Here is a 23,467-nt window from a genome sequence, read left to right as displayed (position 1 = left end):
TTGTAGGCAGGTTTTTGCACACGTTATGAAGTTCTTAAACCTAAAACCCTGAATGTGTTGGCAGTACAGGGGACAGAGCATGAACAAATGGGAAAACCTTCATGTGCATGGTTATTTCTGAGGTCCTCTCTGCTCAACTACTAAAACACTCCGACATTACTGTGGCGAAATAAGACATAGCTTGTAGTTAGAAGGTAGAACTGTTCCCCTGTAGGTTGATGGAGGTCTGTGTGTCCCTGAGGCTAACGTGTTCTTAGAGGCTGGTTTTAAGTGTTACATCTAAGAGTTCTTCTCTTGTTCCAGGTCTCTGGACCTGACAGGCCCCCTCCTCCTTGGCGGCGTCCCCAACCTACCTGAGAACTTCCCGGTTGTGCACAAGGAGTTTGTGGGGTGCATGAGAGACCTGTACATCGACAGCAAGAAGATTGACCTGGCCTCCTACATCGCCAACAATGGGACCTCTGCAGGTAAGGGGGAAGGTTGCGCCTCGCTTGGGCCACCTATTGAGTCGGTGCAGCATTACTCCACGTTCTGTGGTTCATGTGCTTGGTGTCGTCTGTAAGAATGAAATAACCTTTACTAAAGCTGTGACTAAGACATCAAAGCCAATATATACAGACTTCCAAAACGCATATACCGTAAAATAGTATTGACAAACCCAGTAGGTCCAGTTGAATGTGCTAATGCTTGGAAACAGCCTTAAAATATTAAACAATGGTTCCGTCGGGTAATATCACTTTAAAGTAAGAATCAAATGTTTAAAAAAATATATGCGTTATGAATCAACATATTCTGTGTTTTCATCAATAGAGATTCATCAAAATGCAAAACCAACCAAAAAGAGCAGGGGTCATGAGCAGTTTTAATCACTGTATTTGTTAAATTTATCGTTCATATTTTACATGTGTTAGACTCTCTGTAAAAATGCTTTGAAAAACAACAATTAATACTTCATATTCAACGGCGCAACAATATAAAAGGTGAATAGTGACATTCCGTGACTTTAGTGACATAAATAGTGCTCTATACACAGTTGTGAAAAAATAATAAAGGGAAAAGACAAGGAATATTCTGTCTCTAGGCCAGTTTCCAACTAGTGTCTCTTTGGTCAAGTAGGCCACCCTCGTAGACTAAAGTTACTTGACCCCAGTATACTGATCCTATGGAAAAGATTCGTCGACGTTTCGACCCTGCTGACGCCTAAATTATGGGTCTTTGACGGGTCTTCTTCAGGACGGGGGAAGAGAAGTGAAAATGGCACCTAATTCTTTTACTGTTGGAAATAATCTCCAAAGGGCTCCTAATTCTTTGTTAAGAGATTTAATCTCATGGGGCTGTCATCTCCAATAGTATGTTAATTCAGTGCGTGGCTTGTATTACTCCAATACAACAGAACATGCAGTCTGCCCATCTAATTGGGGAATCAATGCATAGTGGTTCAAACGAATGTGGGGAGGTCAATCGTTATAGTGCAGCCCGTTATACAATGATCATCAAACGGCCGGCAAGTAGTCCAGATCACTGGCAATGTCAGCGGCGGCATTCATAACGCATATGTTTTTTGAAAGATTTGATTATTACTTTTAAGTGATATTACCCGACGGAACCATTGTTTATTTATTTATTTTTGAGATTTATACAGCGCGTACAATTGCCCGTAGGCGTCTCGGCGCTAGAAACTTTGAATGTATTCCCGAGGTTAGGCCGGTAACTATTCTTGATCAAACAGCCAGGTCTTTATCTTTCTGCGGAAATGCGTCAGGGATGGGCTGTCTTTGATGGAAGCTGGCAGGGAATTCCATAATCTGGGAGCTGCCACAAGGAAGCGTCTATCGCCCCAGTTAACTGTTTTTTTCGTGGTATTTGTAGGATTTTAAGGTTGTTAGATCGGAGCGATCTTATGGAGGACTGGTATCTGAGTTGGGATTTCAGGAAATGTGGGCCACAGTTGTGCAATGCTTTATAGAGTATGCACAGCGCTTTAAACTTGATCCTGTTTCGAATCTTGAGCCAATGCAGGTCCCTTATAGTCTCAGAGATTGGTGAGAACTTTGGGATTCCAGACAGGAGACGGGCTGCAGCATTCTGGATGGTCTGCATTTTGTTGGTCACTCTTGCTTGGGCGTTGATGAATAAGCCGTTACAGTAGTCAAGAGATGACAACACGAGGGCGCTTACCAGCGTCTTACCTGCTGAGGTTGGTAGAAACGGCATGATTTTCTTGATCAGCCTGAGTTTATGATGGGCTGTTGCTGCTATTTTATTTGAGTGGGCCATGAAATTTAATTTATCGTCAAAAATCACCCCCAGATTTCTGACGGTGATGGCTGGTGTAGGTGGTGTTCCGTGCGTAGGGTGCCACCAGGTGTTTGACCATCCAGGGGAGAGATGTCAAAATATGACGACCTCCGTTTTTTCAGCATTTAACTTTAGGCAGTTAGAGGCCATCCACTCACCGATCGCCCGCATGCCCTCTTGGAAGTTTTCGGCTACCTTGTCTCCATTCCCGTTGATGGCCAACACAAGCTGGGTGTCATCCTCGTATGAGGTAAGGCTCATCCCATAGGCCTTGATGACAGAGGCCATGTCCGACACGTAGATATTGAATAGTGTCGGACTGAGGGATGAGCCTTGAGGAACCCCACACGGTTGTGACAGCTTGTGCGATTGGAAGGTCCCCAGTGTGACCACCTGTGATCTACCGGCCAGGAAGGAGGAAAGCAGATTTCTAGCCATGTGGCGGATGCCCAGGTTTTCGGCACGGTCGATCAAGATCTTGTGGTCGACCGTGTCGAAGGCTGCCGACAGATCGAGCAATACGAGTATTGCTGTACCTCCTTGGTCCCGTATCACTCTTATGTCCTCTGTAGCTTTTATTAAGGCAGTTTCGGTTCCATGGAACTTGCGAAAACCAAATTGAGTGTTGTCCAGTAGTTGATGTTTTTCTATGAACTCCGAGAGTTGTAAGTTCATAGCCTTTTCCACTACCTTGGCTAAAAAGGGAAGACTGGCTATGGGGCGGTAGTTTTTTGGTTGGTCCTTGTCCAGATTAGCTTTCTTAAGTAAGGGTTTAACCAAGGTGTTTTTAAGGGAGTCTGGGTATATCCCAGTTCTGAACATTGTGTTGCAGATTGATACAATGTCAGGGGAGAGATAGTCCATGATCGGACGAATGACTTTTAGAGGACAGGGATCTAATGCTGAGCCTGATTTAATTGTGGCCGTTATTTCCTTGATTTGTGTTTCTCCAAGGTCTGAGAACTGAGATAGTTCGATATTATTGATCCCGTTGTTAGATGTGGGGGAGCTGATTACTGTTTTTGTGGAGAATGCTTGATATATATCATTCACCTTTGTGAAAAAGAAATCAGCCAGAGAATCACAAAAGACTTGGGATTGTGGAGGATTCAGGTCCGGTGCGTTTCCCGTTAAGACCTTAGTTATCTCAAAAAGTTTTTTGCTTGAGTTTTTAGCAGAATTGATTTGTTCAGTGAAATAGGATTTTTTTGTCTCGACAATAAAGGCTTTGTATTGTCCGAGTGCTTCCTTATAACTGGTCTTGCTTTCAGCGCTGTAGGATCTGCGCCAGTGTCTCTCCCTGTTTCTACAGATTTGCCTCTTAATACGGAGCTCCTCTGTAAACCATGGGGCTGATGGCGTTGCTCTATTTCTAGAGAGTTTTTTAGTTGGGGCTAAGGAGTGGGTGGCGGTACCTATCCACTCCTGAAATTGTCGGGTGGCCAAGTTTGGATCAAATGTTGAATCAGGACGGGTTTTTTCAAGTAAGGTCGTTAGCTCAGCGTGATCAATGTCCTTCCAAACTTTGATGGTTTGTGGTTTCAGTACAGAGTGGGGTCTGAGTCTATTTAATGTGACTGATATTTTTATTAAAATGGCGAAGTGGTCGGTCCATGGCATTGGTAAGGTATCTATTATATTCACGCCTTGCAAAAATAGTAAAGATGCCATCTAACGTGTGACCGGCTATATGGGTGGGGGTGGTTACCAGTTGCCGAAGACTCATGGTGTGCATGTCTGATATCAAGGAGCAGGTGTCTTTGTCAGATGTATTCTCAAGATGGAAGTTCAAGTCGCCCAATAATGTAAATGAGTCTTCCAGCAATGGAGCTTCTAGTATTGCACCCAGATTTGCTAGAAAGTTGGTGCGAGAGCCTGGTGGTCGGTATAGGAGGATGCCTTTAAAATGAAACGATGGGGTGAGTTTAAGATCGAAAAGAAGGGCTTCGCAGGAGGTGGAGTGGATGTGAGATATTCTGACTGTTATGTGGTCGCGGGCGATGATGGCTAGTCCTCCTCCGCGCTGCCCCATTCTATCTAGGCGATAGGCGTTATAGGCTGGGGGGGTCGCAACTGCCATGTCAGGATCGGATGCTCCATCCGTCCATGTCACCGTGAGAAAGAGACAATCAAGGTTGTTATTGATAATAAGATCGTGTATTTCTTGCCGGTGCTTGACAAGGGATCGTGCATTAATTAGTGCAGCGGTGATGTCGGTAGACATAGATGCAGTGACAGCATGCGTTTTGATTTTTTCATTGGTTATCTGTAACTTAACGTTGCAGTGAGGACATGTAAATTTTGTGGTATCTGACCATAGGTGTGGATTGTATTGAGCGCAGTCGGTGTTAGGCGTGCGTAATGCCATCAATGTGGATTTGGGGTAGATGTGGGGAGCCAGTCGCGGGGATTGATCAGGGGTTCTGGCCCTTGGCCCGGTCTCTGTTTGTATTCAAATAGTACTGCCCAGGTTCTGAGGGATACTGGGTTACCCCATACCACGTTTTCTTAAAATATTAAAGCCAGACACCTCTAAGAAAAGAAAGGTCTATATTAATGGCTCCTTGTTTCCATTACATTCCTTATTTTCTTTCTACGTGACCTGAATCTCAGGTGATAAAGAATCCTTCATTAAAGTTGAGATAAGCTAAGAAAGGAGGCTCCGCGTCTACAGGAACCCTGTGATTGAGTAACGAAAGACGAATCCCTTATCATGGGGTCTGACATTATTTCAGTATATAAGACAGCCTTCTGCACACGTCTTATTCATGGGAATTGTGGCAGTCTCACTTAAGTTCTATGTCAAAGGTTGTACACAGGGAATGTGAAAGGAATAGCATTTGGATGAGACTATTAATTTGGCTTCAGCCTTGAAAAATCGTGGGAGTTGCAAAACACGTGTGGGCTGGTGGTCTTTATAAAGGATTTGGGTGGCTCAACTGTTTGAAGATACTACCATTTTGATTTTCCTTTTTTATGAACTAATTTTATTGTATTATCGTTTGTTTGTTTTTTCTTTCTGGTTTTGGGTCTGTGAAGTTTACCTTTTGATATTATATTCACAAGCAATCTTAAAAGCATTGGATGTTTCCATGAAGCCACTAATTATTGTGTATATTGGATGAGGAATCTGGTATTGATGAAACGAACAATAGAACATTTTGTTTGCAATGAATGTTGAATAGTTTTGTATAGTGATAATAAATTTAGTATTGTAATTCAAAGAAGCTGCATTCTAATTGTTACTTGAGGAAGCCTCCTTTCTTAGTTTGTCTCAAGTTTATCTATTTGGTAATAATACATAACTTTCACTTTGGCGCGCACCTATATGCTGGACAGATTATCCCACTCATTTGCCCGACTTCTTTCCTTCATTAAAGCTGCTCTACCTTTTTCAATGATATAGAAAGAAATGAAGGACTATAATGAAAGCTCCCTTCCCACCCAAGATTCATTTAAAAAATAAACAAAAGAGGGTTGTAATGAAGGCAAGTAAGCCTTCAACACAGGCCCCCTTTATCTTCAATGAGAACCAGCATTGGCAGAATTGGAGGCAGTCTCCCATCTCTCTTTGTGTTGCTGTTGGGCCGATAATTCAGGCAGGTGGTTGGGGAAGAGAATAGGAAGTTATGCGGAAGCGATAACGTGGGATGGAAAGGGCAGGAGACAAGATATCGGGGAAGCTATGGTAAATGTAAATGTAAATGTAGGAATTTGTAAAGCGCACAGCTACCTCCACCGGAGGTGTCCCGGCGCTGTCCGTATACCGCTTAGGAACCCTTCCTGGCTTTCCTGGGAAATGTCCACTCCTGGGCACCCCCCTGGTGCAGCCAGGCATCCCAGCGCTTTTGGGGCCGTTGTGGAGACTAAGCAAGCTATTGCCCAGAGTTGCAGCGTGGGACCCATGATCAGAACAGGCACTGAGGCGAGAATATCCAGTCAGGGGAATTAATGAGCCGGAGACCCGCCGAGGCGGGAATCGAACCCTTGTCCCTGGCCAGAGCTCTGCATCAAGGTCTGCCTGCTCTAACCATTGAGCCACACTTCTCCCATGTTGGGGAAGAGGACTTGGGGAGAGGCGGAAGCACTGGTGGGACACGTGGGTGGGTGGGGAAGTGACATAGGAAAGAGTGAGGAGGAAGGAGCAGAGATTGACACAAGAGAGGGAAGGGTGGGGGAAATGCAGACTGGCATACAGAGGTAGGACAAAGAGGAGCATGGCACGGAAGAGAGAGAGGAGGAAAAGAAACGGTGAGAGACAGAGGATGTCTGGAGGGAGCTAGCAGCAAAGACACAAGAGTGATGAGCGCACCGAAGAGCCAGCTGGGAGGCTTGTAGTGGTAAAATCAGTGCTTCATTTGAGCCGGTGGTTGCTAGTTGGGGCCACCGGAGTAAATTTTTTTAAACCAGCACTCATTTTTCCACTTTAAAGATATTTCCCGAGAGCAAGAGATGGAAATCTACACAAAGCGGAGAAAGATGGAACAAGTATTTACAATGCAATAGGTCTCGCAGTGACATTGTTTTGAGTAAATGGCCTTGTAAATGACATTGTTTTGTATATTGTTTATGTTTTGTTAAAATTTATTTTTTAACTTTGTAAATGGAAAAGTTATTAATTGCATTTGTGAGCTATTGGCTTTGTAAATGTTAATGGCTTGTGTTAATGTAATAATGTATTTGTAATGCTAATAGGATAAAGTTACTGCTCGTGCTCAGCACCGGTGAGACCCGGCCCCCTTAGAGCCATGCCTCCCGTATACAACTCCCCCACTACACTGTCGTTTCCTATGCTGCTCCAAAAGAAAATGCCCCCGTGATGCAGCTGCCTGCTCTCTCTTGCGGTGCAGCTGGAATTGGGAATGGCACCACTGTGCCTCGCTAAGGAGTGCCCCCAAGTCCCACTCCGGGACTTCTAAAAGGTGCTTTGGCCCTAACGTTGCAGCTGCCCACTGTCACGTGGGGCAGCTGGGAACACAGCAAGGCACTCATGGTGCCCTCCGGGCGACTACAGGAGGGGGGAGGGGGACACCGAAAATGTGCCCCGACGCACCCCCCAACGACCAATTCAGCACTGAGCCCCACTCACCGGGCTCTCTCTCTCCTGGTGTCGCTGCTTTCCTCCTCAGCAAGTGCAGCGGGGCAGGCACCGACAATGTGCCTCGGGCCCCCTCCGCAGCAGGTCAGCTTCACTCGGGGCTCTCCCCAGCACAGAGTCCCGCTGCCTCACCAGCCTCGCAACTCTCACGTTGGGTTGCCGCCGCTGCCTCCTTCTCCTCTCAGGTCACCGCGGGGCTCTCTCCAATCACTGGAGCCCCGCTCACCACGCCGCGCTTCACGTGCCGCTTCTAGGACTAGATAGACTTTGGGGAGCACCCTCCTCACCGGGGCTCCTCTCAATCAGCACCGCAGGGCTCTCCCAAACTCACGGGGGATCCCGCTCCGGACTCCATGCACTTCCGGTCAGACGCCCTGTGGTTGGAGGCCTCGCCAGCCTCCTACAAAGGCCCCGGCTCGAGTCAGGCAACTTGGCCTGATTTCCTCTTTTCGCAGGATCATCTCTCGGCGGTCTTTAAACTGCGGGGTGGGCTCCCGATTGAAAGAGCACCAGTTACGCTCCGAACATAGCGCCAATGCAGGGTGGGCACCCACTCCTCTGCTGAACACTAGGGGACCCCTACGCCGGGAGTTCCTTCTTCCTGACGTTGCAGCCCAGCGCTGCAAGATACATCCCTCGGCGGTCTTTAAACTGCGGGTGGGCTCCCGATTGAAAGAGCACCAGTTGCGCTCCGAACACAGCGCCAATGCAGGGTGGGGACCCGCTCCTCTGCTGAACACTGGGGGACCCCTACACCAGGGGTTCTTTCTTCCTGACGACGCAGCCCAGTGCTGCAAGATCCATCCACTGCTCCTCTCTAATAATGGTGCGTTTTTTCGACACGCCCTTGGAATAGCGAGTCTACAGCGTGTCTTGCCTACGATGCCTGCACGCGCCAGTAGGCTCTCTGATTGGTTGACAAGGTCCACCAATCCCAGTGCTTATTTGCTAGTTGCCAACAAATCAGAGACCCGACTGGCGTGTGCAGGCAGCATGAGCAAGACACGCCGTAGACTCACTGTCCCAAGGGCGTGTAAAAAAATATATAGGGCGGTAACAAAAACCCGCTGAACACCAATCAGAACAGAAAGTTTAACATAAATATCAACATTGCCCAATTGAAACCATGGGCGGTAACAGAAGTCCCTCTACACAAAATACTTTTAATAATAATAATAATAATAATAATAATAATAAAGGAGCTTATAAAGCGACTGGTAACGCCTTCCTGGCGTATCCCCGCGCTGTGGAGAGAAGAGACCTAACGGAAGTCAAGGAGCGGACCCCGATTCCTGCTCGGCACTATGTAGTGAATAGGTGAGTTTTTTAAATCTCGCTACACGAACAGCGCATGCGCGCTACAACGCTAGGCGAGACCTAAAAACTGCCACAAAGTGAGAGACAAGAAACCTGCAAGAGAGAGCTAAAGGGGCAGGGAGTGTCTGGTAGTGGATTAACCGCATGCGTGCGGCGGCTTTTTTTGCGCTGCGCGGCTTTTCGCGACCTATCGATGCGCGCATGCGCATCGAGCGGAGCGAGAATTCAAGCGGCGAAAACATCATGAAACCACCAGCTTTTTGCTGGCGTTTTCATGGCGTTTTCCTGCAGTTCATGTGAACCACGTGTTCAAACATGAACGCGCATCAGCCTCCCTCCATTTGCCGCAGAGCACATCAAAGGGCTTCGCCCAGCGTGCGCTCTGCGGCTTCTCGGCTTCTCCTCCCCTAATTACGCCGCACACAGCCTTCCTTGCATTTCTCCTCCCCCTCCCCAGCCAGCTTCCCCCAGGCCGTGTTCCCTCATCCCTCGCACCCCCTCGGCTCCCTTTCTCCGATTCCTCTCCATTTGTTCTTCCTTCCTCTACCTTTTCACATCCTCTCTCTTTGCCTGTCCTACTTCCTCTTCATACCGCTACACCTAAATCCTTTTTTTTCTAAAGTTCATTCATCTTATATCTCTCACGTGCACAGAACAACTTCTCTCACAAACACGCTAACTTTTCCTTTATCTCGCACATATACACATGTGCACTTCATTAGTTAATTCCCGTCCCATAACCTTTGTACTCTCTCGGAGGCAAGCTCGCCCACCCCCTCTCATGAAAACCCACTCACTCTCGTGCACACATGCACACTGATTTGTCGTGCCATGATGTTTGTACGAATCCACTCACTGCCTCTCTCGCTCCCACGTCTCCGACACACTCTCCCTCCCGGCATTGATGACCCTGACATTCCAATTAGCAGACTGTGAAATGCAGGGTTTCCTAATTAACACAGCCCTCCAACTACGCACTAGTCGTTAATAAAGGGCCATTAACAAGCTCGGATTCTGGCCGTCCTGGAACTACACTCGGGCTCCTAGTTTTAAATACTACCTGCCCGCAGTGGAGCTTGTTTGTTGAAGATGCATGCTGCTGTAACCGCCATCTGCACTGGCGCGCGACGCAGATCGATGCAATAGGCTCATCCCAGGGACCAGAGGCGCGAGCTCCCCTCGCACTCAATGGCGGGACAGAACAGCAGCAAGAGAGAGTAAGCACCGGTGGGAAGCAGAACTGGAAACTACCCACACACACCGAGCAGGGGCTCTCACGGGGGCAGCAGTGAACCACCACACACAAAGGATAGGGAGGGACATGTTGGGCGCCAGCAGGGAAAACGCGCCTCACACAAACAGGGAAAGAGGAGTCGGCAGCAGTGAAAACATACTTCACACAAACACGAATAAGGAAAGAAGAGTTAGCCACAGAGAAAACACCCCTCACACAAACAAGAACGGGATAGGAAGAGTTAGCATCTCTGAAAACGCCCCTAACTCAAACAGAATAGAGAAAGAAGAGTTACAAGCAGCGAAAAACCTCCTTACACAAACAGAATAGGAAAGGAAGAGTTAGAAGCAGTGAAAACGCCTTCACACAAAGGGAATATGGAAGGAAGAGTTAACAGCAGTGAAAAACGCCCCTCACACAAACACGAACAGGGAAGGAAATATGTTGGCAGCAATGAAAACACCCCTTACACAAACAACAATAAGGAAAGAAGAGATAGCAACAGTAAGTATTTAGTTTTGCAGCACAATATCCGATTATGCAACAAGGATATTGTGCTGCAAAACTAAATACTTATAAGGTCCCCAAGCGAGACCTATTGGCAATGCCAATGCTTGTTTAAAAAAGCCGCGTTACATGACGAGCTCAGCTGGTTAAAGAGGCCTGTGGTGGAATGAAGACTGCACAGCCTTGGTATTCAGTGGCTTACACTTAATTGCACCGGCCGCAGGCTTCAGAGCAGAGCCTCGAGCACTGGCACTCATTCAATTACAAATTAGGCACTGGTTAAAATACTCCGTCCGCAATTCCTTGCACGCTCTTCAATGGTTGCGAAAGATACAGCCGAACAGTCAATAACAATAGCTGGGAGAGAAATACCTTTCTGGCATGATTGACAAAGTCTTAGGCCAGTGACTGCCGGAGGCTGCTGAAGAAAGGTAGAGGTTGCAGTAGCCACATCCAAAGCCTGCTGTAAGTATGTTGTAGTGCGCTAAACAGTGCAGGTCTAGGCTTGTGACCGTGCAGGTCTAGACTTGGGACAGTGCAGGTCTAGGCTTGTGACCGTGCAGTTCCAGGCTTGTGACAGTGCAGATCCAGGCTTGTGACAGTGTAGGTCTAGGCTTGTGATAGTGCAGGTCCAGGCTTGTGACAGTGCAGGTCCAGGCTTGTGACAGTGCAGATCCAGGTTTATGACAGCGTAGGTCTAGGCTTGTGACGGTGCAGGTCTAGGCTTGTGACGGTGAGGTCTAGGCTTGTGACAGTGCAGGTCCAGGCTTGTGACTGTGCAGATCCAGGCTTGTGACAGTTCAAGTCTAGGCTTGTGATGGTGCAGGTCTAGGCTTGTGACAGTGAGGTCTAGGCTTGTGACAGTGCAGGTCCAGGCTTGTGACTGTGCAGATCCAGGCTTGTGACAGTTCAAGTCTAGGCTTGTGACGATGCCGGTCTAGGCTTGTGACAGTGCAGGTCGAGGCTTGTGACGGTGAGGTCTAGGCTTGTGACGGTGCAGGTCTAGTCTTGTGACCGTGAGGTCTAGGCTTGTGACAGTGCAGGTCCAGGCTTGTGACAGTGAGGTCTAGGCTTGTGACAGTGCAGGTCCAGGCTTGTGACAGTGCAGATCCAGGTTTATGACAGCGTAGGTCTAGGCTTGTGACAGTGCAGGTCTAGGCTTGTGACAGTGAGGTCTAGGCTTGTGACGTTGAGGTCTAGGCTTGTGACGGTGCAGGTCTAGGCTTGTGACGGTGAGGTCTAGGCTTGTGACAGTGCAGGTCCAGGCTTGTGACAGTGCAGATCCAGGCTTGTGACAGTTCAAGTCTAGGCTTGTGACGGTGAGGTCTAGGCTTGTGACGGTGAGGTCTAGGCTTGTGACGGTGAGGTCTAGGCTTGTGACAGTTCAAGTCTAGGCTTGTGACAGTGCAGGTCTAGGCTTGTGACAGCGTAGGTCTAGGCTTGTGACGGTGCAGGTCTAGGCTTGTGACGGTGAGGTCTAGGCTTGTGACAGTGCAGGTCCAGGCTTGTGACAGTGCAGATCCAGGCTTGTGACAGTTCAAGTCTAGGCTTGTGATGGTGAGGTCTAGGCTTGTGACTGTGAGGTCTAGGCTTGTGACGGGGCAGGTCCAGGCTTGTGACAGCGCAGATCCAGGCTTGTGACAGTTCAAGTGTAGGCTTGTGACGGTGAGGTCTAGGCTTGTGACGGTAAGGTCTAGGCTTGTGACTGTGCAGATCCAGGCTTGTGACAGTTCAAGTCTAGGCTTGTGATGGTGCAGGTCTAGGCTTGTGACAGTGAGGTCTAGGCTTGTGACAGTGAGGTCTAGGCTTGTGACAGTGCAGGCCCAGGCTTGTGACTGTGCAGATCCAGGCTTGTGACAGTTCAAGTCTAGGCTTGTGACGGTGCAGGTCTAGGCTTGTGACGGTGCAGGTCTAGGCTTGTGACGGTGAGGTCTAGGCTTATGACAGTGCAGGTCCAGGCTTGTGACAGTGCAGATCCAGGTTTATGACATCGTAGGTCTAGGCTTGTGACGGTGCAGGTCTAGGCTTGTGACGGTGAGGTCTAGGCTTATGACAGTGCAGGTCCAGGCTTGTGACTGTGCAGATCCAGGCTTGTGACAGTTCAAGTCTAGGCTTGTGACAGTGCAGGTCTAGGCTTGTGACGGTGCAGGTCTAGGCTTGTGACAGTGCAGGTCTAGGCTTGTGACAGTGAGGTCTAGGCTTGTGACGGTGCAGGTCCAGGCTTGTGACTGTGCAGATCCAGGCTTGTGACAGTTCAAGTCTAGGCTTGTGATGGTGCAGGTCTAGGCTTGTGACAGTGAGGTCTAGGCTTGTGACAGTGCAGGTCCAGCCTTGTGACAGTGCAGATCCAGGCTTGTGACAGTGCAGATCCAGGTTTATGACAGCGTAGGTCTAGGCTTGTGACAGTGCAGGTCTAGGCTTGTGACAGTGAGGTCTAGGCTTGTGACGGTGCAGGTCCATGATTGTGACTGTGCAGATCCAGGCTTGTGATGGTGCAGGTCTAGGCTTGTGACAGTGCAGGTCGAGGTTTGGGACGGTGAGGTCTAGGCTTGTGACCGTGCAGTTCCAGGCTTGTGACTGTGCAGATCCAGACTTGTGACAGTTCAAGTCTAGGCTTGTGATGGTGCAGGTCCAGGCTTGTGACAGTGCAGATCCAGGCTTGTGACAGTGTAGGTCTAGGCTTGTGATAGTGCAGGTCCAGGCTTGTGACAGTGCAGGTCCAGGCTTGTGACAGTGCAGATCCAGGTTTATGACGGCGTAGGTCTAGGCTTGTGACGGTGCAGGTCTAGGCTTGTGACGGTGAGGTCTATGCTTGTGACAGTGCAGGTCCAGGCTTGTGACTGTGCAGATCCAGGCTTGTGACAGTTCAAGTCTAGGCTTGTGATGGTGCAGGTGTAGACTTGTGACGGTGAGGTCTAGGCTTGTGATGGTGCAGGTCTAGGCTTGTGACAGTGAGGTCTAGGCTTGTGACAGTGCAGGTCCAGGCTTGTGACTGTGCAGATCCAGGCTTGTGACAGTTCAAGTCTAGGCTTGTGACGGTGCAGGTCTAGGCTTGTGACAGTGCAGGTCGAGGCTTGTGACGGTGAGGTCTAGGCTTGTGACGGTGCAGGTCTAGTCTTGTGACGGTGAGGTCTAGGCTTGTGACAGTGCAGGTCCAGGCTTGTGACAGTGAGGTCTAGGCTTGTGACAGTGCAGGTCAAGGCTTGTGACAGTGCAGATCCAGGTTTATGACAGCGTAGGTCTAGGCTTGTGACGGTGCAGGTCTAGGCTTGTGACAGTGAGGTCTAGGCTTGTGACTTTGAGGTCTAGGCTTGTGACGGTGCAGGTCTAGGCTTGTGACGGTGAGGTCTAGGCTTGTGACAGTGCAGGTCCAGGCTTGTGACAGTGCAGATCCAGGCTTGTGACAGTGCAGATCCAGGCTTGTGACAGTTCAAGTCTAGGCTTGTGATGGTGAGGTCTAGGCTTGTGACGGTGAGGTCTATGCTTGTGACGGTGAGGTCTAGGCTTGTGACAGTTCAAGTCTAGGCTTGTGACAGTGCAGGTCTAGGCTTGTGACAGCGTAGGTCTAGGCTTGTGACGGTGCAGGTCTAGGCTTGTGACGGTGAGGTCTAGGCTTGTGACAGTGCAGATCCAGGCTTGTGACAGTTCAAGTCTAGGCTTGTGATGGTGAGGTCTATGCTTGTGACGGTGAGGGCTAGGCTTGTGACTGTGAGGTCTAGGCTTGTGATGGTGCAGGTCCAGGCTTGTGACAGCGCAGACCAGGCTTGTGACAGTTCAAGTCTAGGCTTGTGACGGTGAGGTCTAGGCTTGTTACGGTAAGGTCTAGGCTTGTGACTGTGCAGATCCAGGCTTGTGACAGTTCAAGTCTAGGCTTGTGATGGTGCAGGTCTAGGCTTGTGACAGTGAGGTCTAGGCTTGTGACAGTGAGGTCTAGGCTTGTGACACTGCAGGTCCAGGCTTGTGACTGTGCAGATCCAGGCTTGTGACAGTTCAAGTCTAGGCTTGTGACGGTGCAGGTCTAGGCTTGTGACGGTGCAGGTCTAGGCTTGTGACGGTGAGGTCTAGGCTTATGACAGTGAGGTCTAGGCTTATGACAGTGAGGTCTAGGCTTGTGACAGTGCAGGTCCAGGCTTGTGACAGTGCAGATCCAGGTTTATGACAGCGTAGGTCCAGGCTTGTGACTGTGCAGATCCAGGCTTGTGACAGTTCATGTCTAGGCTTGTGACGGTGCAGGTCTAGGCTTGTGACGGTGCAGGTCTAGGCTTGTGACGGTGAGGTCCAGGCTTGTGACAGTGAGGTCTAGGCTTGTGACAGTGCAGGTCCAGGCTTGTGACAGTGCAGATCCAGGTTTATGACAGCGTAGGTCTAGGCTTGTGACAGTGCAGGTCTAGGCTTGTGACAGTGAGGTCTAGGCTTGTGACGTTGAGGTCTAGGCTTGTGACGGTGCAGGTCTAGGCTTGTGACGGTGAGGTCTAGGCTTGTGACAGTGCAGGTCCAGGCTTGTGACAGTGCAGATCCAGGCTTGTGACAGTTCAAGTCTAGGCTTGTGATGGTGAGGTCTAGGCTTGTGACGGTGAGGTCTAGGCTTGTGACGGTGAGGTCTAGGCTTGTGACAGTTCAAGTCTAGGCTTGTGACAGTGCAGGTCTAGGCTTGTGACAGCGTAGGTCTAGGCTTGTGACGGTGCAGGTCTAGGCTTGTGACGGTGAGGTCTAGGCTTGTGACAGTGCAGGTCCAGGCTTGTGACAGTGCAGATTCAGGCTTGTGACAGTTCAAGTCTAGGCTTGTGATGGTGAGGTCTAGGCTTGTGACTGTGAGGTCTAGGCTTGTGACGGGGCAGGTCCAGGCTTGTGACAGCGCAGATCCAGGCTTGTGACAGTTCAAGTCTAGGCTTGTGACGGTGAGGTCTAGGCTTGTGACGGTAAGGTCTAGGCTTGTGACTGTGCAGATCCAGGCTTGTGACAGTTCAAGTCTAGGCTTGTGATGGTGCAGGTCTAGGCTTGTGACAGTGAGATCTAGGCTTGTGACAGTGAGGTCTAGGCTTGTGACAGTGCAGGTCCAGGCTTGTGACTGTGCAGATCCAGGCTTGTGACAGTTCAAGTCTAGGCTTGTGACGGTGCAGGTCTAGGCTTGTGACGGTGCAGGTCTAGGCTTGTGACGGTGAGGTCTAGGCTTATGACAGTGCAGGTCCAGGCTTGTGACTGTGCAGATCCAGGCTTGTGACAGTTCAAGTCTAGGCTTGTGACAGTGCAGGTCTAGGCTTGTGACGGTGCAGGTCTAGGCTTGTGACAGTGCAGGTCTAGGCTTGTGACAGTGAGGTCTAGGCTTGTGACGGTGCAGGTCCAGGCTTGTGACTGTGCAGATCCAGGCTTGTGACAGTTCAAGTCTAGGCTATTGATGGTGCAGGTCTAGGCTTGTGACGGTGAGGTCTAGGCTTGTGACAGTGCAGGTCCAGCCTTGTGACAGTGCAGATCCAGGCTTGTGACAGTGCAGATCCAGGTTTTTGACAGCGTAGGTCTAGGCTTGTGACAGTGCAGGTCTAGGCTTGTGACAGTGAGGTCTAGGCTTGTGACGGTGCAGGTCCATGATTGTGACTGTGCAGATCCAGGCTTGTGATGGTGCAGGTCTAGGCTTGTGACAGTGCAGGTCGAGGTTTGGGACGGTGAGGTCTAGGCTTGTGACCGTGCAGTTCCAGGCTTGTGACTGTGCAGATCCAGACTTGTGACAGTTCAAGTCTAGGCTTGTGATGGTGCAGGTCCAGGCTTGTGACAGTGCAGATCCAGGCTTGTGACAGTGTAGGTCTAGGCTTGTGATAGTGCAGGTCCAGGCTTGTGACAGTGCAGGTCCAGGCTTGTGACAGTGCAGATCCAGGTTTATGACGGCGTAGGTCTAGGCTTGTGACGGTGCAGGTCTAGGCTTGTGACGGTGAGGTCTATGCTTGTGACAGTGCAGGTCCAGGCTTGTGACTGTGCAGATCCAGGCTTGTGACAGTTCAAGTCTAGGCTTGTGATGGTGCAGGTCTAGACTTGTGACGGTGAGGTCTAGGCTTGTGATGGTGCAGGTCTAGGCTTGTGACAGTGAGGTCTAGGCTTGTGACAGTGCAGGTCCAGGCTTGTGACTGTGCAGATCCAGGCTTGTGACAGTTCAAGTCTAGGCTTGTGACGGTGCAGGTCTAGGCTTGTGACAGTGCAGGTCGAGGCTTGTGACGGTGAGGTCTAGGCTTGTGACGGTGCAGGTCTAGTCTTGTGACGGTGAGGTCTAGGCTTGTGACAGTGCAGGTCCAGGCTTGTGACAGTGAGGTCTAGGCTTGTGACAGGGCAGGTCCAGGCTTGTGACAGTGCAGATCCAGGTTTATGACAGCGTAGGTCTAGGCTTGTGACGGTGCAGGTCTAGGCTTGTGACAGTGAGGTCTAGGCTTGTGACGTTGAGGTCTAGGCTTGTGACGGTGCAGGTCTAGGCTTGTGACGGTGAGGTCTAGGCTTGTGACAGTGCAGGTCCAGGCTTGTGACAGTGCAGATCCAGGCTTGTGACAGTGCAGATCCAGGCTTGTGACAGTTCAAGTCTAGGCTTGTGATGGTGAGGTCTAGGCTTGTGACGGTGAGGTCTATGCTTGTGACGGTGAGGTCTAGGCTTGTGACAGTTCAAGTCTAGGCTTGTGACAGTGCAGGTCTAGGCTTGTGACAGCGTAGGTCTAGGCTTGTGACGGTGCAGGTCTAGGCTTGTGACGGTGAGGTCTAGGCTTGTGACAGTGCAGATCCAGGCTTGTGACAGTTCAAGTCTAGGCTTGTGATGGTGAGGTCTATGCTTGTGACGGTGAGGTCTAGGCTTGTGACTGTGAGGTCTAGGCTTGTGATGGTGCAGGTCCAGGCTTGTGACAGCGCTGACCAGGCTTGTGACAGTTCAAGTCTAGGCTTGTGATGGTGCAGGTCTAGGCTTGTGACAGTGAGGTCTAGGCTTGTGACAGTGAGGTCTAGGCTTGTGACACTGCAGGTCCAGGCTTGTGACTGTGCAGATCCAGGCTTGTGACAGTTCAAGTCTAGGCTTGTGACGGTGCAGGTCTAGGCTTGTGACGGTGCAGGTCTAGGCTTGTGACGGTGAGGTCTAGGCTTATGACAGTGCAGGTCCAGGCTTGTGACTGTGCAGATACAGGCTTGTGACAGTTCAAGTCTAGGCTTGTGACAGTGCAGGTCTAGGCTTGTGAAGGTGCAGGTCTAGGCTTGTGACAGTGCAGGTCTAGGCTTGTGACAGTGAGGTCTAGGCTTGTGACGGTGCAGGTCCAGGCTTGTGACTGTGCAGATCCAGGCTTGTGACAGTTCAAGTCTAGGCTTGTGATGGTGCAGGTCTAGGCTTGTGACGGTGAGGTCTAGGCTTGTGACAGTGCAGGTCCAGCCTTGTGACAGTGCAGATCCAGGTTTATGACAGCGTAGGTCTAGGCTTGTGACAGTGCAGGTCTAGGCTTGTGACAGTGAGGTCTAGGCTTGTGACGGTGCAGGTCCATGCTTGTGACTGTGCAGATCCAGGCTTGTGACAGTTCAAGTCTAGGCTTGTGACGGTGCAGGTCTAGGCTTGTGACAGTGCAGGTCGAGGTTTGTGACGGTGAGGTCTAGGCTTGTGACCGTGCAGTTCCAGGCTTGTAACAGTTCAAATCTAGGCTTGTGATGGTGCAGGTCTAGGCTTGTGATGGTGCGGGTCTAGGCTTGTGATGGTGCGGGTCTAGGCTTGTGACGGTGAGGTCTGGGCTTGTGACAGTGCAGGTCCAGGCTTGTGACAGTGCAGGTCCAGGCTTGTGACTGTGCAGATCCAGGCTTGTGACAGTGAGGTCTAGGCTTGTGACGGTGCACGTCCAGGCTTGTGACTGTGCAGATCCAGGCTTGTGACAGTTCAAGTCTAGGCTTGTGACGGTGAGGTCTAGGCTTGTGACAGTGCAGGTCCAGGCTTGTGTCAGTGCAGGTCCAGGCTTGTGACTGTGCAGATCCAGGCTTGTGACAGTGAGGTCTAGGCTTGTGACAGTGTGGTCCAGGCTTGTGACAGTGCAGGTTCAGGCTTGTGACTGTGCAGATCCAGGCTTGTGACAGTGTAGGTCTAGGCTTGTGACGGTGCAGGTCTAGGCTTGTGACAGTGAGGTCTAGGCTTGTGACAGTGCAGGTCCAGGCTTGTGACTGGGCAGATCCAGGCTTTGGACAGTGAGGTCTAGGCTTGTGACAGTGCAGGTCCAGGCTTGTGACAGTGCAGGTTCAGGCTTGTGACTGTGCAGATCCAGGCTTGTGACATTGTAGGTCTAGGCTTGTGACGGTGCAGGTCTAGGCTTGTGACAGTGAGGTCTAGGCTTGTGACAGTGCAGGTCCAGGCTTGTAACAGTGCAGATCCAGGTTTATGACAGCGTAGGTCTAGGCTTGTGACAGTGCAGGTCTAGGCTTGTGACAGTGAGGTCTAGGCTTGTGACGTTGAGGTCTAGGCTTGTGACGGTGCAGGTCTAGGCTTGTGACGGTGAGGTCTAGGCTTGTGACAGTGCAGGTCCAGGCTTGTGACAGTGCAGATCCAGGCTTGTGATAGTTCAAGTCTAGGCTTGTGATGGTGAGGTCTAGGCTTGTGACGGTGAGGTCTAGGCTTGTGACGGTGAGGTCTAGGCTTGTGACAGTTCAAGTCTAGGCTTGTGACAGTGCAGGTCTAGGCTTGTGACAGCGTAGGTCTAGGCTTGTGACGGTGCAGGTCTAGGCTTGTGACGGTGCGGTCTAGGCTTGTGACAGTGCAGGTCCAGGCTTGTGACAGTGCAGATCCAGGCTTGTGACAGTTCAAGTCTAGGCTTGTGATGGTGAGGTCTAGGCTTGTGACGGTGAGGTCTAGGCTTGTGACTGTGAGGTCTAGGCTTGTGACGGGGCAGGTCCAGGCTTGTGACAGCGCAGATCCAGGCTTGTGACAGTTCAAGTCTAGGCTTGTGACGGTGAGGTCTAGGCTTGTGACGGTAAGGTCTAGGCTTGTGACTGTGCAGATCCAGGCTTGTGACAGTTCAAGTCTAGGCTTGTGATGGTGCAGGTCTAGGCTTGTGACAGTGCAGGTCGAGGTTTGTGACAGTGAGGTCTAGGCTTGTGACAGTGAGGTCTAGGCTTGTGACAGTGAGGTCTAGGCTTGTGACAGTGAGGTCTAGGCTTGTGACAGTGCAGGTCCAGGCTTGTGACTGTGCAGATCCAGGCTTGTGACAGTTCAAGTCTAGGCTTGTGACGGTGCAGGTCTAGGCTTGTGACGGTGCAGGTCTAGGCTTGTGACGGTGAGGTCTAGGCTTATGACAGTGCAGGTCCAGGCTTGTGACAGTGCAGATCCAGGTTTATGACATCGTAGGTCTAGGCTTGTGACGGTGCAGGTCTAGGCTTATGACAGTGCAGGTCCAGGCTTGTGACTGTGCAGATCCAGGCTTGTGACAGTTCAAGTCTAGGCTTGTGACAGTGCAGGTCTAGGCTTGTGACGGTGCAGGTCTAGGCTTGTGACAGTGCAGGTCTAGGCTTGTGACAGTGAGGTCTAGGCTTGTGACGGTGCAGGTCCAGGCTTGTGACTGTGCAGATCCAGGCTTGTGACAGTTCAAGTCTAGGCTTGTGACAGTTCAAGTCTAGGCTTGTGATGGTGCAGGTCTAGGCTTGTGACGGTGAGGTCTAGGCTTGTGACAGTGCAGGTCCAGCCTTGTGACAGTGCAGATCCAGGCTTGTGACAGTGCAGATCCAGGTTTATGACAGCGTAGGTCTAGGCTTGTGACAGTGCAGGTCTAGGCTTGTGACAGTGAGGTCTAGGCTTGTGACGGTGCAGGTCCATGATTGTGACTGTGCAGATCCAGGCTTGTGACGGTGCAGGTCTAGGCTTGTGACAGTGCAGGTCGAGGTTTGTGACGGTGAGGTCTAGGCTTGTGACCGTGCAGTTCCAGGCTTGTGACTGTGCAGATCCAGACTTGTGACAGTTCAAGTCTAGGCTTGTGATGGTGCAGGTCCAGGCTTGTGACAGTGCAGATCCAGGCTTGTGACAGTGCAGGTCTAGGCTTGTGATAGTGCAGGTCCAGGCTTGTGACAGTGCAGGTCCAGGCTTGTGACAGTGCAGATCCAGGTTTATGACAGCGTAGGTCTAGGCTTGTGACGGTGCAGGTCTAGGCTTGTGACGGTAAGGTCTATGCTTGTGACAGTGCAGGTCCAGGCTTGTGACTGTGCAGATCCAGGCTTGTGACAGTTCAAGTCTAGGCTTGTGATGGTGCAGGTCTAGACTTGTGACGGTGAGGTCTAGGCTTGTGATCGTGCAGGTCTAGGCTTGTGACAGTGCAGATCCAGGCTTGTGACAGTGCAGATCCAGGCTTGTGACGGTGCAGGTCTAGGCTTGTGACAGTGAGGTCTAGGCTTGTGATGGTGCAGGTCTAGGCTTGTGACAGTGAGGTCTAGGCTTGTGACAGTGCAGGTCCAGGCTTGTGACTGTGCAGATCCAGGCTTGTGACAGTTCAAGTCTAGGCTTGTGACGGTGCAGGTCTAGGCTTGTGACAGTGCAGGTCGAGGCTTGTGACGGTGAGGTCTAGGCTTGTGACGGTGCAGGTCTAGTCTTGTGACGGTGAGGTCTAGGCTTGTGACAGTGCAGGTCCAGGCTTGTGACAGTGAGGTCTAGGCTTGTGACAGTGCAGATCCAGGTTTATGACAGCGTAGGTCTAGGCTTGTGACGGTGCAGGTCTAGGCTTGTGACAGTGAGGTCTAGGCTTGTGACGTTGAGGTCTAGGCTTGTGATGGTGCAGGTCTAGGCTTGTGACGGTGAGGTCTAGGCTTGTGACAGTGCAGGTCCAGGCTTGTGACAGTGCAGATCCAGGCTTGTGACAGTTCAAGTCTAGGCTTGTGATGGTGAGGTCTAGGCTTGTGACGGTGAGGTCTATGCTTGTGACGGTGAGGTCTAGGCTTGTGACAGTTCAAGTCTAGGCTTGTGACAGTGCAGGTCTAGGCTTGTGACAGTGCAGGTCTCGGCTTGTGACAGCGTAGGTCTAGGCTTGTGACGGTGCAGGTCTAGGCTTGTGACAGTGCAGGTCCAGGCTTGTGACAGTGCAGATCCAGGCTTGTGACAGTTCAAGTCTAGGCTTGTGATGGTGAGGTCTAGGCTTGTGACGGTGAGGTCTAGGCTTGTGACTGTGAGGTCTAGGCTTGTGATGGTGCAGGTCCAGGCTTGTGACAGCGCAGATCCAGGCTTGTGACAGTTCAAGTCTAGGCTTGTGACGGTGAGGTCTAGGCTTGTTACGGTAAGGTCTAGGCTTGTGACTGTGCAGATCCAGGCTTGTGACAGTTCAAGTCTAGGCTTGTGATGGTGCAGGTCTAGGCTTGTGACAGTGAGGTCTAGGCTTGTGACAGTGAGGTCTAGGCTTGTGACAGTGCAGGTCCAGGCTTGTGACTGTGCAGATCCAGGCTTGTGACAGTTCAAGTCTAGGCTTGTGACGGTGCAGGTCTAGGCTTGTGACGGTGCAGGTCTAGGCTTGTGACGGTGAGGTCTATGCTTATGACAGTGCAGGTCGAGGCTTGTCACAGTGCAGATCCAGGTTTATGACAGCGTAGGTCTAGGCTTGTGACGGTGCAGGTCTAGGCTTGTGACGGTGAGGTCTAGGCTTATGACAGTGCAGGTCCAGGCTTGTGACTGTGCAGATCCAGGCTTGTGACAGTTCAAGTCTAGGCTTGTGACAGTGCAGGTCTAGGGTTGTGACGGTGCAGGTCTAGGCTTGTGACAGTGCAGGTCTAGGCTTGTGACAGTGAGGTCTAGGCTTGTGACGGTGCAGGTCCAGGCTTGTGACTGTGCAGATCCAGGCTTGTGACAGTTCAAGTCTAGGCTTGTGATGGTGCAGGTCTAGGCTTGTGACGGTGAGGTCTAGGCTTGTGACGGTGAGGTCTAGGCTTGTGACAGTGCAGGTCCAGCCTTGTGACAGTGCAGATCCAGGTTTATGACAGCGTAGGTCTAGGCTTGTGACAGTGAGGTCTAGGCTTGTGACGGTGCAGGTCCATGCTTGTGACTGTGCAGATCCAGGCTTGTGACGGTGCAGGTCTAGGCTTGTGACAGTGCAGGTCGAGGTTTGTGACGGTGAGGTCTAGGCTTGCGACCGTGCAGTTCCAGGCTTGTGACTGTGCAGATCCAGACTTGTGACAGTTCAAGTCTAGGCTTGTGATGGTGCAGGTCCATGCTTGTGACTGTGCAGATCCAGGCTTGTGACAGTTCAAGTCTAGGCTTGTGACGGTGCAGGTCTAGGCTTGTGACAGTGCAGGTCGAGGTTTGTGACGGTGAGGTCTAGGCTTGTGACCGTGCAGTTCCAGGCTTGTAACAGTTCAAGTCTAGGCTTGTGATGGTGCAGGTCTAGGCTTGTGATGGTGCGGGTCTAGGCTTGTGATGGTGCGGGTCTAGGCTTGTGACGGTGAGGTCTGGGCTTGTGACAGTGCAGGTCCAGGCTTGTTACGGTGAGGTCTGGGCTTGTGACAGTGCAGGTCCAGGCTTGTGACAGTGCAGGTCCAGGCTTGTGACTGTGCAGATCCAGGCTTGTGACAGTGAGGTCTAGGCTTGTGACGGTGCACGTCCAGGCTTGTGACTGTGCAGATCCAGGCTTGTGACAGTTCAAGTCTAGGCTTGTGACGGTGAGGTCTAGGCTTGTGACGGTGAGGTCTAGGCTTGTGACAGTTCAAGTCTAGGCTTGTGACAGTGCAGGTCTAGGCTTGTGACAGCGTAGGTCTAGGCTTGTGACGGTGAGGTCTAGGCTTGTGACAGTGCAGGTCCAGGCTTGTGACAGTGCAGATCCAGGCTTGTGACAGTTCAAGTCTAGGCTTGTGATGGTGAGGTCTAGGCTTGTGACTGTGAGGTCTAGGCTTGTGACGGGGCAGGTCCAGGCTTGTGACAGCGCAGATCCAGGCTTGTGACAGTTCAAGTCTAGGCTTGTGACGGTGAGGTCTAGGCTTGTGACGGTAAGGTCTAGGCTTGTGACTGTGCAGATCCAGGCTTGTGACAGTTCAAGTCTAGGCTTGTGATGGTGCAGGTC

General features: G+C 51.0%; 1 protein-coding gene across 1 annotated transcript in view; it reads left to right on the top strand.

Annotated features, from left to right (window-relative positions):
• CELSR3 (cadherin EGF LAG seven-pass G-type receptor 3) overlaps positions 1-23,467 on the top strand; it is a 786,585-nt gene that overhangs the window by 513,455 nt on the left and 249,663 nt on the right. The window contains exon 7 of the mRNA XM_078661784.1: positions 304-467. Coding sequence (XP_078517910.1) covers positions 304-467 — 164 coding nt within the window. The remainder of the gene's footprint in view (positions 1-303; positions 468-23,467) is intronic.

This window comes from Lissotriton helveticus, chromosome 9 (genome assembly GCF_964261635.1).
Source record: "Lissotriton helveticus chromosome 9, aLisHel1.1, whole genome shotgun sequence".
Taxonomy (NCBI): domain Eukaryota; kingdom Metazoa; phylum Chordata; class Amphibia; order Caudata; family Salamandridae; genus Lissotriton; species Lissotriton helveticus.
The sequence above is the reverse complement of the archived record's forward strand: the minus strand, read 5'-3'. Positions and strand labels throughout refer to the sequence as shown.